Source organism: Moschus berezovskii, chromosome 17 (assembly GCF_049115385.1).
Source record: "Moschus berezovskii isolate FMDL1 chromosome 17, NW_MosBer_1.0, whole genome shotgun sequence".
Taxonomy (NCBI): Eukaryota; Metazoa; Chordata; class Mammalia; order Artiodactyla; family Moschidae; genus Moschus; species Moschus berezovskii.
In genome coordinates this window covers 57,559,886-57,573,185 of record NC_142476.1, presented here as the reverse complement: position 1 = coordinate 57,573,185, position 13,300 = coordinate 57,559,886, and the positions used below count along the sequence as shown (strand labels likewise).

The 13,300-nt window shown below is 38.8% G+C and overlaps 1 protein-coding gene across 1 annotated transcript in view; it reads left to right on the top strand.

Moving 5' to 3' along the window:
- Positions 1–13,300, top strand: part of PLD5 (phospholipase D family member 5) — a 418,022-nt gene that overhangs the window by 266,221 nt on the left and 138,501 nt on the right. The window contains 1 exon segment of the mRNA XM_088845062.1: positions 11,694–11,805. Coding sequence (XP_088701188.1) covers positions 11,694–11,805 — 112 coding nt within the window.

Below are 13,300 nucleotides of genomic sequence, written 5' to 3'. Positions count from 1 at the left end.
AGGAGTACATCAAGGCTGTATATTGTCACCCTGCTTATTTAACTTATATGCAGAGTACATCATGAGAAACGCTGGGCTGGAAGAAGCACAAGCTGGAATCAAGATTGCCAGGAGAAGTATCAATAACCTCAGATATGCAGATGACACTACCCTTATGGCAGAAAGTGAAGAAGAACTAAAGAGCCTCTGGATAAAAGTGAAAGAGGAGAGTTAAAGTTGGCTTAAAGCTCAACATTCAGAAAACTAAGATCATGGCATCTGGTCCCATCATTTCATGGCAAACAGATGGGGAAACAGTGGTTGATTTTATTTTTCTGGGCTCCAAAATCACTGCAGATGGTGACTGCAGTCATGAAATTAAAAGACGCTTACTCTTTGAAAAAAAAGTTATGACCAACCTAGATAGCATATTAAAAAGCAGAGACATTACTTTGCCAACAAAGGTCCATCTAGTCAAGGCTCTGGTTTTTCCAGTGGTCATTTACGGATGTGAGAGTTGGACTATAAAGAAAGCTGAGCACAGAAGAATTGATGCTTTTGAACTGTGGTGTTGGAGAAGACTCATTAGAGTCCCTTGGACTGAAAGGAGATCCAACCAGTCCATCCTAAAGGAAATCAGTCCTGGGTGTTCATTGGAAGGACTGATGTCGAAGCTGAAACTCCAATACTTTGGCCACCTGATGTGAAGAGATGACTCATTTGAAAAGACGCTGATGCTGGGAAAGATTGAGGGCAGTAGGAGACGGGGACAACAGAGGATGAGATGGTTGGATGGCATCACTGACTCAATGGACATGTGTTTGGGTGGACTCTGGGAGTTGGTGATGGACAGGGGGGCCTGGCGTGCTGCGGTTCATGGGGTCGCAAAGAGTCGGACACAACTGAGTGACTGAACTGAACTTAACTGAGTTAGAACTGATTCAAATGTGTTCTTTTTAATAGCTGAGTAATATTCTATTGTGTATATGTACCACAACCTTCTTATCCATTTGTCTGCAGGTGGACATCTAGGTTGTTTCCATGTCCTAGCTGTTGTAAACAGTGCTGTGATGAACATTGGGGTACATGTGTCTCTTCCAATTTTGGTTTCCTCAGTGCGTATGCCCAGCAGTGAGATTGCTGTGTCATATGGCAGTTCTATTTCCAGTTTTTTAAGGAATCTCCACACTGTTCTCCATAGTGGCTGTACTAGTTTGCATTCCCACCAACAGTGTAAGAGGGTTCCCTTTTCTCTGTACCCTCTCCAGCATTTAATCTTTGTAGACTTTTTGATAGTAGTCATTCTGACCGGCATGAGATGGTACCTCATTGTGGTTTTGATTTGCATTTCTCTGATAATGAGTGAGTTTGGGCATCTTTTCATGTGTTTGTTAGCCATGTATATGTCTTCTTTGGAGAAATGTCTGTTTAGTTCTTTGGCCCCTTTTTTGATTGGGTCATTTATTTTTCTGGTATTGAGCTGCATGAGCTGTTTGTATATTTTTGAGATTAATTCTTTGTCAGTTGCTTCATTTGCTATTATTTTCTCCCACTCTGAAGGCTGTCTTTTCTCCTTGCTTATAGTTTCTTTCATTGTGCAAAAGCTTTTAAGTTTAATTAGGCCCCGTTTGTTTATTTTTGCTTTTATTTCCGTTACTCTGGGAGTTGGGTCATAGAGGATCTTGCTGTGATTTATGTCAGAGAGTGTTTTGCCTTTGTTTTCCTCTAGGAGTTTTATAGTTTCTGGTCTTACATTTAGATCTTTAATCCATTTTGAGTTTATTTTTATGTATGGTGTTAAAAAGTATTCTAGTTTCATTCTTTACAGGTGGTTGACCACTTTTCCTAGCACCACTTGTTAAAGAGATTGTCTGTTCTCCATTGTATATTCTTGCCTCCTTTGTCAAAGATAAGGTGTCCATAGGTGCGTGGATTTATCTCTGGGCTTTCTTAAAGAGATTTTTTTATATTAAATCAATTAGCTACTGGTCTACAGTGAACCATGATGATGTATCACAATTGTTTAATTTTGAAAAACTATGATTTTAAAAATATAACAGTATTTGCTCAATTTAGGAAGTAGTATGTTTGAAAGTTTAATGATCCAGGAGGTTGTTTTGAAATGTGTAAGTCAGATCTGTCTCTAGACAATGAGTGATATGCAGTTATCAATGGTAGACAGATTGTAGAGTCAGGAGTATAGCTTATATTTCTTTTTATCCACTTATTGGCTGTGTGACTTTGAGTTAGATGCTGAACTCTCTGTGCCTCAGTTTTCTAGTCAGCAAAATCAAGGTGATAACAGAACCTACCTCATAGGTCGTTGTGTAGATTAAATTAGTTAATATGCATAAAGGGCATAGAATAGTCTTCGACCATTTATCGTCTATGTTAGTGTTTATTACTAAATTCATGAATGTTGTTCACAATGACGTATTTGGGTACACACTACAAATCTGGTTCAAGTCAGTTTAATTATAGTAACAAATAATGAGTTCTCACTGGGTGCTTTATACTCTGCTAGAATTGAACATGATTACCATGTAAAATTAAAAGAGGAATTTAATTTCTACAAATGTGGGACTCATTCTGGTCCTCTCTGTTTCTTAGTGAATTCCTGCTGCTTCTCTATGCTTTTGCTTCCCCATCTGTTGAATAATTCTAATTATATTCTTGCTTGCTTTCCAGTATATTTCCAAGGGAAATCATCATTCAGATATAAACTCATAAACACTATGATTAGCAAGAGTTTAACCTCTTTGATTCTTTTAGAATCCAATCAAAGAGACATGAATAAATCATGAATCCAAAGAGATTCTTCTCAATTATTAATGTTTTAATTAAATAATAACTTTTCTTTTAAATTGTCTTATCTTAGTTTTGTTTGCCTATATGCTGTTTTCTCTCTAGACTTTTGCTTTCCTAATGTCAATTTATGTTTTTGGAAATTTCTTTTTTACAAAATAGGTTGGATTTTTTTTCCCATTAGAATATTAATTTTGTTGTTGTTCAGTTGCTCAGTCGCGTCCAACTCTTTGTGACCCCGTGGAATACTAATAGTTCCTTACTATAGAAAAAAAAACAGGAAATTACAGAGAAATGAAAGAGAACAAAATCATCCATGTGATCATTAGCAAATATTTTGTAATGGTTATTTTATGCATAATTATATACATGGGCTCATATTAAGAAACTTGTATCTTAATTTTGAACTTAATGTCACACCATAAATATCTTTTCATGCTATTAGAAACCCTGGTAAACATCATTTTAAATTGGCTGCCTAATATACAAAGATTATCCCTGGTGGCTCAGAGTTTAAAGCGTCTGCTTCCAATGCGGGAGACCAGGTTCGATCCCTGGGTCAGGAAGATCCCCTGGAGAAGGAAACGGTAACCCACTCCAGTATTCTTGCCTGGAGAATCCCATGGACGGAGAAGCCTGGTAGGCTACAGTCCAGGGGGTTGCAAAGAGTCGGACACGACTGAGCGACGGAACGGAACGGAACGGAATATACAAATGTAGTGTACATACCAGATTAAACATATATAACTATTTTTTATTATTGAACATTTAAGCTATTTCTTTTTTTGGAAATGAATTCTCCTGCAGTCAATATTTCTGTGCAAACCATTGTTTTCTTTTTGCTCATTCACTCTGTATCCACTCTTAGAAATAGGGTTAGATGGCTAAAGAGTCTGAACTGGTTTCTTAAAACAATGGGGTTTTGAGGGAACATATAGAAAACTCTCATGGTTTCTACCTAGGAAAGCTGGGATCACTGGGAGAGAGGACTTGAAGGAATTTTGCTTCCATTCTGTGCAGGGGTCTCTGCTGACTGAGAAGAAGTGATGTGGAAGAGCTGCAGTGTTGGGCACATCTTGATATTCCTCCTTCGCCCCAGTCACATCACAGGCCACCATCTCCTGCGGTGCCATCCACACTCTTGCCCATACTGCTGAATACTCTGCCAAGATTTCACGTTGTCCACCCACCTTTTGCAGCCAGACTGGACTCTGGAACAGCCTTAAAGCTACTGCCTAGTACTGTAGGAATCCAGCTGCTCAGGTCCCTGTAATAAGTATTATTCTCCTGATAATAATTACTTGCAATTTCCCGGCCCTTTACTGGTATGATGAGCCTATTCATCTCTCTTCATCTGTCCCTGACGGGGATGGCTTTGTTCATATCCAAAGGGTGCATAATTGTGAATAACCATCGTTAGGCAAGGTCTTGATGATTAACTCTTTTGAATAATTAAATCTCTTAATGGGGTGGATCCTGGACTGGCAGCCAGCATGCCTACATAGCAGATACTCTTTGCTGTTATCAAGCAGGTAATCGTTGTTGCTCATCACCCAAAAAGTGGGCATTCTCAGCTAAGTTGTTGGGTCTGTGACACTGAGTTCCCAAAGCTAAGATTGATCCATGACTATAAGACATTTGTGAACTGATGTAGGGCCAACATCTTGTGGCTTCACATAAGGAATTCTGTATTCCATTAACATGTTCTGAGAGCAGCCAAAGTCTCTGGCCACCATCCCCAACTCTACTCTTTTCTTCAGCCCACACCTAACCATCCAGTTCATTGCTGTGCTGTCTCATAATACCTGAGATCACTCCCTTTTAATATTTTTTTTTTTGACTTTGAATGACTCTGCTGTAGCTCAGGTCACATTATCTCACACTAACCCTCTAATTTCTCTTTCAGCCTTCAGACTTGCCCTGTACCAGTCCCTCTCCGGTTTATAGTCAAGAGTTTTCTTTCAGAACAAAAATTTGACTATGCCCTTCTCTAGGTAAAATCCTTCAGGGCTTGACACTTCTTTTCAGATGATGTGTAGATGCTTTGCCCAGGTTTACAAGACCCTTCGTGATGTGCTTCTACTTAGGTCCCTGCCACAGACTTCCACCCAGAATATTTTTTCTTTCTTCCTCCCTTTGAGGGAACTTTCCTTACTTGTCTCGGACTGGTTTATTAGTGTTCTTGCTGTATTTCCTCTAGGCCTGTACCTTGTCCACCTATCATCTGACACATCAGGGTGTACTTTCTTATTACCATGTATCTCCAACACGTATTAAGATCCCTGGTACATAGCATACATCCAGTAAATGAGTTTGCTCAAAAGCACTCTGCTTTGTCTGGAGAGTATTTGACAGTAAAAGTTGACACTAACAAATATATGCCAGTCACATATCTGTGTTCAGACCTCTGGCAGACTTTGTATATTTCAATAAATAAATAAGAAAATTTAGTAAGTGTTCTAAACTGTAAACAACGTTTTTTCAGTAAATGTAGTTAGTACCAAAAATTTTTGATTACACTGGGTCTTCGTTGCACTGCATGTGGGCTTTTTCTAGTCGCAATGAGTGGGGCTACTCTCTAGTTAGGGTGCACAGGCTTCCCCTTGTGGTGGCTTCTCTTGTTGTGGAGCATAGACTCTAGGGCACATGGGCTTCAGTAGTTGCAAAACACAGGCTCTAGGGCTTGGTTCAGTAATCATGATGCATGGGCTTTGTTGCTCCAAGGCATACAGAATCTTCCTGGACCAGTGCTCAAACTTGTGTTCCCTGTATTGGCAGGCAGACTCTTTACCACTGGACCACCAGGAAAGTCCTGATTTAAACTTTTTATCCCGTGTGTGTGTTTGTACTTACATAATTGTAAGTAAACACACACATTTTGGTGCCTTTGTTTCTTTGGGATGGGCCTCTAGATATGAGATTCCTGAGTGAAAGAAAAGCAGTATGTTAGAGTACCCTTTCCCAGAATTGTTGACAAGAGAATATGCTGCCCCTCATAAATTATTTCTCTATCTCTTTGAGTACAAAGAGAGATCTCATTATTGCTTTGCATTGTGCTTTGCCTGTTGACATAAAGCATCTCTTTATGTTTGCTAGCCATGTAGCTTGTTCTTCTTAGACATTTTTTTTTCCTAATCCTTCCCACCAACAAATTTAATTCCACAGATATATTACATATTTATTGTATGTGTATCTGTGTTTTATTAATAAAAATGTGTAACTTTCATTTTCACATACATCTCTACTCTCACACAGGAAAGAACCAATTGTTAGTCCTTTTAGGGTAATAACACCCCTGCAGGGAATGCATGTAATAGAGTCTTAGTAAGCCTTCTCCTAAAATGTGTCTCTTCTAAGAATTCTTAATTAGCAAATACATCAAACACATATCCATATCACACTGCTAGCCAGTTATTTCTTCCCATCATCTTCCTTCTTGGCTTTTAGTGTTATTTACTGTTTGGTTAGAGCCCTTCATTGCATATGTTCCTCGTATGGGTTATTTAGTAATACATCTCTACACCTGTATATATCTGAAAATATTTTTTTCCTTCATGCTGGCAGTAAAATTCTTGACCAGGTAAAACACTCCTGGGCATCACTCTTTTTCTTGCATAGTCTGCCACCACCAAATGCTGGTTTAGTGTTGCCAACATTTAGCTCCATGCTAATCTGATCCATTTTCCTTAATAGTTACCTTTTTGTTTTGTTTTGTTTTTGGCCAGGAGTTTGTAAGAATTCATCTCTTTACTTGATGTTGATTAATTTTACAGAATATGCCTATATGTGACTTTCCACATTATATTTGCCTCTGTCTTCAGTTATCTTTTTTACACATAAATCTATTTCTTTTCTCAAGTTAGACATATTTTTCTTCTTTTATTGCAAACCCTTCCTTTTTGTCTGTTTTTCTCTTCCAATACACCTATTAGCCACATGATGTGTGTGTATGAGCTAAGTCACTTCACTTGTGTTCAACTCTTTGTGACCCCATGGACTGTAGCCCACCAGACTCCACTGTCCATAGAATTCTCCAGGCAAGAATACTGGAGTGGGTTTCCATGCCCTCCTCCAGGGGACCTTCCCGATCCAGGCAATGAACCTGCGCCTCTCATGTCTCCTGCATTTTCAGGTGGGTTCTTTACCACTAGCACCACCTGGGAAGCCCTAGCCACATGGTATATATCTTCAAGTTATCCATCTCCCTTTTCTCCCCTTGTCACCATATGTTTCCATGTATGTGTGTGTGCCTGCTTTTCTGTGCTTTGAGATATTTCTTCCATTTCATCTTTGGGCCATTTATTTGGGTCTCAGCAGTATTCTTTAATTACTTTTCTAATTTAGCTCTAAAACTGTAGAGTGTTAGTCCAGCCACATCTGACTGTCCTTGAGTGCTCATATTGTGTCTTAGCTCCACCTCCTGTCTTCTTGAGTGGCCAGTGCCCATTGTGTCCAAGCATCTCTCTTGATGGATCCTGTTAAGTGTGTTGGTGTTTGATTTTATCAGCTTATTAATGGCTTTCTTTCAGGTGAAGGAAGGGCTGTATTAGATGGTTAACCTCTTGCAGGTCAATTGAAGAACATCTTCCCTCCCCACTGCTGCCCCCTGTAATACTTACATTCCCAGCCCCAGGCCTTGAGATTTGCCCCAGCTCCTGTGTAGTCTCCTGGAGAACAGGAGACTTATGTTAGACAGGGACTGAATCTGCAAGCACGTTGGTATCCAGAACCTGACTCTCCTGGTTATTAAATGCCTTCCAGCCCCAGAACTGCTTAGTTCAGAGGAGTTAGATATACTGGAGCTGGGAGGGAAAGGAGAGGAAGAGACTTGGATGTAACTTTCTTTCAGAATACCCCTTCTGAAAGAAAGAATACCCCTTTAACATAAAATGGTCATGTAGAGAAATTATAGTAAATCAGCATATAGAAAATCAGCATATCACTTAATTTTCTTGGGCCTGAGTATCCTTTTCTATAAAGTGGGGAGATTGGTAGATCGTTGATCTCAAAGGTATCTTCCAGCTCTGACATTCTCAATTTCAGTAGTCTAATGATTCCGCATCATACCTCAGTATGATAAAGGGGTAAAGTTCAGTGGTTTTACAGTTGTTTTCTGTGGAGCCCTGGGGAAATGCACAAGAGGACAGAGATGGATTGATGGAGATGCTTAGCTTAAGTTTTCATTTAAATGAAGAGTTTAACTGTTAAAACAAGTTTGAAAACTATCACCATATTCCATATCATCTCTAGAATTAATCTTACAGAGCATGACTTTATTCTGATTTCTCTTTGGAATTTTTGTTTTTCCCCCTTCACATTTTATTGTGGAATTTTATCCTGCACATGAGTTGTTTTGGGTCAACAGAAATTGGCAGGATTTATAACCTTTATTCTCTTGGGTTAAGCAGTCTCTTCAGAGTCACAGAGGGGCTGAACTGAATCTCTGTCCTTGGAGTACCACTCCCTCCCTCTCCAGGACTGTACTGTCTATCATAAGGTTTTAGCAGATATATATTTTAAAAAAAGGCTTAAAGTAGGTCAATGTGCCTGAGCCACTAGCTATCTTCAAGATGATTTATTTGAGTTTAAAATGTTGGCTGATGTTTCTCACCAGAAAGAACAAGTCTTTAAACTACTGATGTTTAAAAGCCAAAGGGGCTTTTGTTATTTCTTTATGAAAGCATGATGAGTAAATTTAACTCAGAAAACAGTAGTCCTTACTGTAGATCTCAGCATAGAATAAGTTTTTCATACTTTTGAAGTAATTATATTTTGAATGTCTTAGCAAAAATGTGTGGACTGGGAGGTAAGACACTGAAAACAGGAAAAATTTAATAGAAGTTCTGCCTCAGGCCCAGGTACAGAAATTCTACCCCAGCACAAGTTCATTACAAGTGAACACTATAATTAAAAATTTTAAGAATCCTTGGTGTAAGTAATCAGCACATAGGATAGGCTACACACCCCAGTATTCTTGGGCTTCCCTGATGGCTCACATGGTAATGGGTTCGATCCCTGGGTTGGGAAGATCCCCTGGAATAGGAAAAGGCTACCCAGTCCAGTATTCTGGCCAGAGAATTCCATGGACTGTATAGTCCATCGGGTCGCAAAGAGTCAGACATGGCTGAGGTAAAAGGGCTTCCCTGAGCTATCAGGGGAAGTGAAAATAAGGTTCATTTAATGATAGTCTGCCACTATCTGTAGCTTTTGGAGTTTCAATTTTCATTTGTGTTTGAGAGTTCTGGTCTTCATTTTAAATCTCACAAAAATCACATAGTGGGAATCAACTTAAGACACACAGCCAGAAATACGGTTTTGCTAAATATATTGTTAACTAAGAACAACAACAACAAAAAAAACACATCTGTTTAAAAATACTGGCTCACTAACCATGGAGACTCACAGAACACACAAAGTACATATGCCCTTTCCCTATGTGAAAGTGAAAAATACAAACATTTATGTGACTGTGAGATGACCATGGGTCTAGGCTCTAGAAATCTGGGCTATGCAGACATCAGCCAGCCTTCAAGGGTGTGTGACAAGAGTAGAGCAACTTGGCAGAGTGACAAAGCTAACAGAAAGGAGGTCACGCTGGTGGCAGGCAGCTCAGCAGAAAGCCCCACCAAGTCCCACCACGGGCATCTTCCCTTACATCCAGTGTCTGAGCCTCTCACTGCCAAGCCCTCACTTCTCCGCAGTAAATTTGCAATTTATATAGACCCTGAAACCAGCAAATCAGCAACTGTTTTTTCCCTATCCCTCTCCCTCTGCCTCCTTATATCTCTTTCTCTCTGTCTCTCCATCTCCCCTCTTACTGCTTTATTTAAAAAGCAATTTGCAACTACCTAATGCCTGCATTCAACATCCCTTGTAGGAAGACCTACTTTGTGGGGAGGCTGCCTCCAGGTTCCGCATGTAGAGTAATTTAGTCACTTTTTTCCAGGCTTATTTGTTTCTCATAATTTTATTTATTTATTTTTGGCTGTTCTGAGTCTTCATTGCTGCATGCAGGCTTTTCTCTACTTGGGGGAAATGGAGGCTACTCTCTGGTTGCTGTGTGCAGGCTTCTGATTGCAGTAGCTTCTCGTGTTGAAGAGGATGGTCTCTAGGGCATGCAGGCTTCAGTAGTTGTGGCACGTGGCTTCAATAGTTGTGGTTCCCGGGCTCTCAAGCAAGGCTCACTCTGTGGTGATCTTTCCTGACCAGGGATCGAGGTCGTGGGATCTTCCCTGACCAGGGATCAAAGTCATGTCTCCTACATTGGCAGGTGGATTCTTTACCACTGAGCTACCAGGGAAGCCCAAATTTGGTCACTTTTGATGAGTTCCACTTGGGGCAACCTTTACCAGCATGGTTAGACAAAAAGGAAACTTCCATGCCTGGCACAGGGTGAACTCCTCCATCGTCTAACATCTGGGGATTTTGGATCTTAGGCTGCACTGCACCAGCTCCAGGCAGGAGATGGCTGGATTATGCCAGACACTCCTCCCTGCAGTCAGCTGGCACCCTAGCACGGGCATACCAGCCCTTTGCTCCTTCACATTCCAAAGCTTCAGGGTTTTGATCTTTGGTCTCTTTCTTTTCTAAGGCCCAATTGCAAGAATCACTGCTCTGCATCTACATTCCATTCATTTACCTTCTCAGTCTTCAAATTCTTTCTCCATAATCATTATCAATTCTCTATTCTAATCAAAGTAAGATAAAACTTTACCACTTGGGGGCCATTAAGACCAAAGTCTTATTGCCTGTTTAGCCTTATGAGGGCATTTGAGTTTGTGGCCAAATAACACAAATCTGAAAAACCAATAAAGGAAGACCAGTTCCCTCTTATGATAAGGAAAAGCAGCCTATGAAAAAACTATGGAGTCTATGAAAAGAGAAAATAAGAAAGATAATGTTGCAGTACACTCACCTGAGATGATGTAATGAACCCACCACTATGCAGAGTCTCCCTGAGATTGATTTTTAAAAATTTATTTTTTACTATAAAAATTATGTTTGTGAAATCTAATAAAGAAAACCTTTATTTTTTTCAATTTTTTCAGGCTAGGGTAATAATTATAGATTTCTAGTTGAATTCAATAAAACATAAATTTGAAATGAGGAAGTGAATTTAGGTAAATCCCTGACAAGTAGTGAAAGTGAAAGTCACTCAGTTGTGTCCAACTTTTTGTGACCCCATGGACTATACAGTCCATGGCATTCTCCAGGCCAGAATACTGGAGTGGGTAGCTTTTCCCTTCTCCAGGGGATCTTCCCAACCCAGGGATCGAACCCAGGTCTCCTACATTGCAGGCAGATTCTTTACCAGCTGAGCCACAAGGGAAATCTGGCGGGCTCCAGTCTGTGGGGTTACACAGAGTCGAACATGACTGAGCGACTAACACTGGATAAGTACTCATGATTCCCCCCATAATGGCTAACACTTAAAGGATACTTACCTACTACTAACCCTTTATCCTCACAAAAACCCTTTAAAGTAAATATTAATATTGTCAAGATTTCACTGAGGAAGAAAGTGAATTAGGAAACAATTTGTAAATTGGAAAATCAGGTGGAATCTGGGTCTTTCTGGGCCCAGTCACAACTGTTTAATATTCTCTGCCTCTTCATATGTAGATACTTAAGACTTCATGAACAAGTAAAAAAAAGAATAGATTTGCATTGTAGCATTGAAATGATTATTGCAATAATTGTTGAGTTGCACAGTACTCAAAAAAACAATCTGTGTTTGTACTACTACTCTATTTCTATAAACTCTTTTGAAAAAATTTTCCATGAATACCAAGTACTGAAGTGCTTGCCTTTTAAAATTTGAATGGTTTTAATTTTCAATGTTTATTTATTCCTATTTAAAACAGCATAATTTGAGGTTTTCTGACTTTGGTTCTGAATGTTTTTTCTAGGGTCAACGTCTTTTCGAAAAGTTGCTCCAACTGACTTCTCAAAGTATTGAAATCAAGCTAGTGAGTGATGTAACAGCTGATTCAAAGGTATTAGAAGCCTTGAAATCAAAGGGTAAGGCCAAGGTTGACATGGTACTCTACCTCTGGGTGTTCTGTTCCAGTACATTTAATTCTATTTAGAGTAGTACATGATTTCTTTATACACAATTTCTTTATAATCAACACACTTGACTTACTACACTTCTTGTTTGTCCTTTGAAAAACAGTCTGATTAAAGCCTTTAAATGAGAGAACTAATTAATCAATTCTACTGGGGTTTTTAAAGTAGTGTTGTTGCATATTAGCTTATGCAAAGTACTCTACTGACCATTAGATGATAATTAACTAGAAAGAAGAATCTTTCCCTCTGTAAACACTTCAGTGATATGATTAGAGAGAAGAGCCACTTCTTATCAGAACAAACATTGGATTTCTGGTTTTCTCTTGACCGTTAGATGGAAGTTCTCTTTGTGCTACATATATTGTTCGATATAGTCAGAGGTAGGAGTCTATGAGTCACTGCCTTATTCACGACTTTTAAGATAATTCTGCAGGAGACCATCATTTGTTTGGTCACTTTACAATTTGCTTCACACTTTCTGAACACTGAGGATAATGATGAAATAAATTTCTTCATTTTGCTGTATCTTTACTAACTGAACTCTCACTTATAAAGCATTTTCACTGATTTATAAAAAAATACATATATATATACTCTGAATTTGCTACGCAGACTGTAAGCCTGTAAAAGACATATAATAAATGTCAGAAATTTATTATTAAAAGAAATTATTAATAAGAGAAATATTTTGATGAACCATTTGAAATCTGTGTTGGAATACTTTGCTTTGGGGTATCTTTTATTTTTTTAGGGAGAGTTCTTAGTCTTTTGGTAAAGTTCCAGGAAGGGTTCAGGAAGGGTTGTCCTGAAATAGTTCACAAAAGACAGGTAAATGTTAAGACTCGCCATGAGCAACTTCAGCTGTGAAGGAGTTCCTGAGTTTAGAAGTTAATCAAATCTATCCTTCCTCACCATCCCTGCCCTCACCTTGGCAACCACAGGTCTGTCCTCTGTGATGGTAGGTGTCCATTTCATGGATAGGGCCATTTATGTCTTATTCTAGATTCTACGTGAGAGTGATATCATGTGGTATTTCTCTTTTTCTTTCTGACTTACTTCACTTAATATGATCATCTCTAGTTGCATCCAGGAATCCTAATGAGCATTCTTTGGGCATTTTCAGATTATTTTGGCTTCCTCACCACAAAGAATTTACCAAACAGTAAATATTTATTTGGCATTTCCTTGTGATTAAATCTTACTCATCTAAGTCAGAACTTTAATATCTGAAATAAGAATATAGCACTTTCATTTTCCTTAATAACTCTTATCTTAGAAATAAATCATTAATTATATTTTATTTCTCCATGATTGTTTAATAACCTGTTATAAAACAAGAAATGAAAATTGGCAATTATGTGTATTAAATATATCATTTATACTTTTCAAAACAGTTCAGATTTGGGGATCAGCACCATGAGATTTTTCCAGGCAAGGACACTGGAGT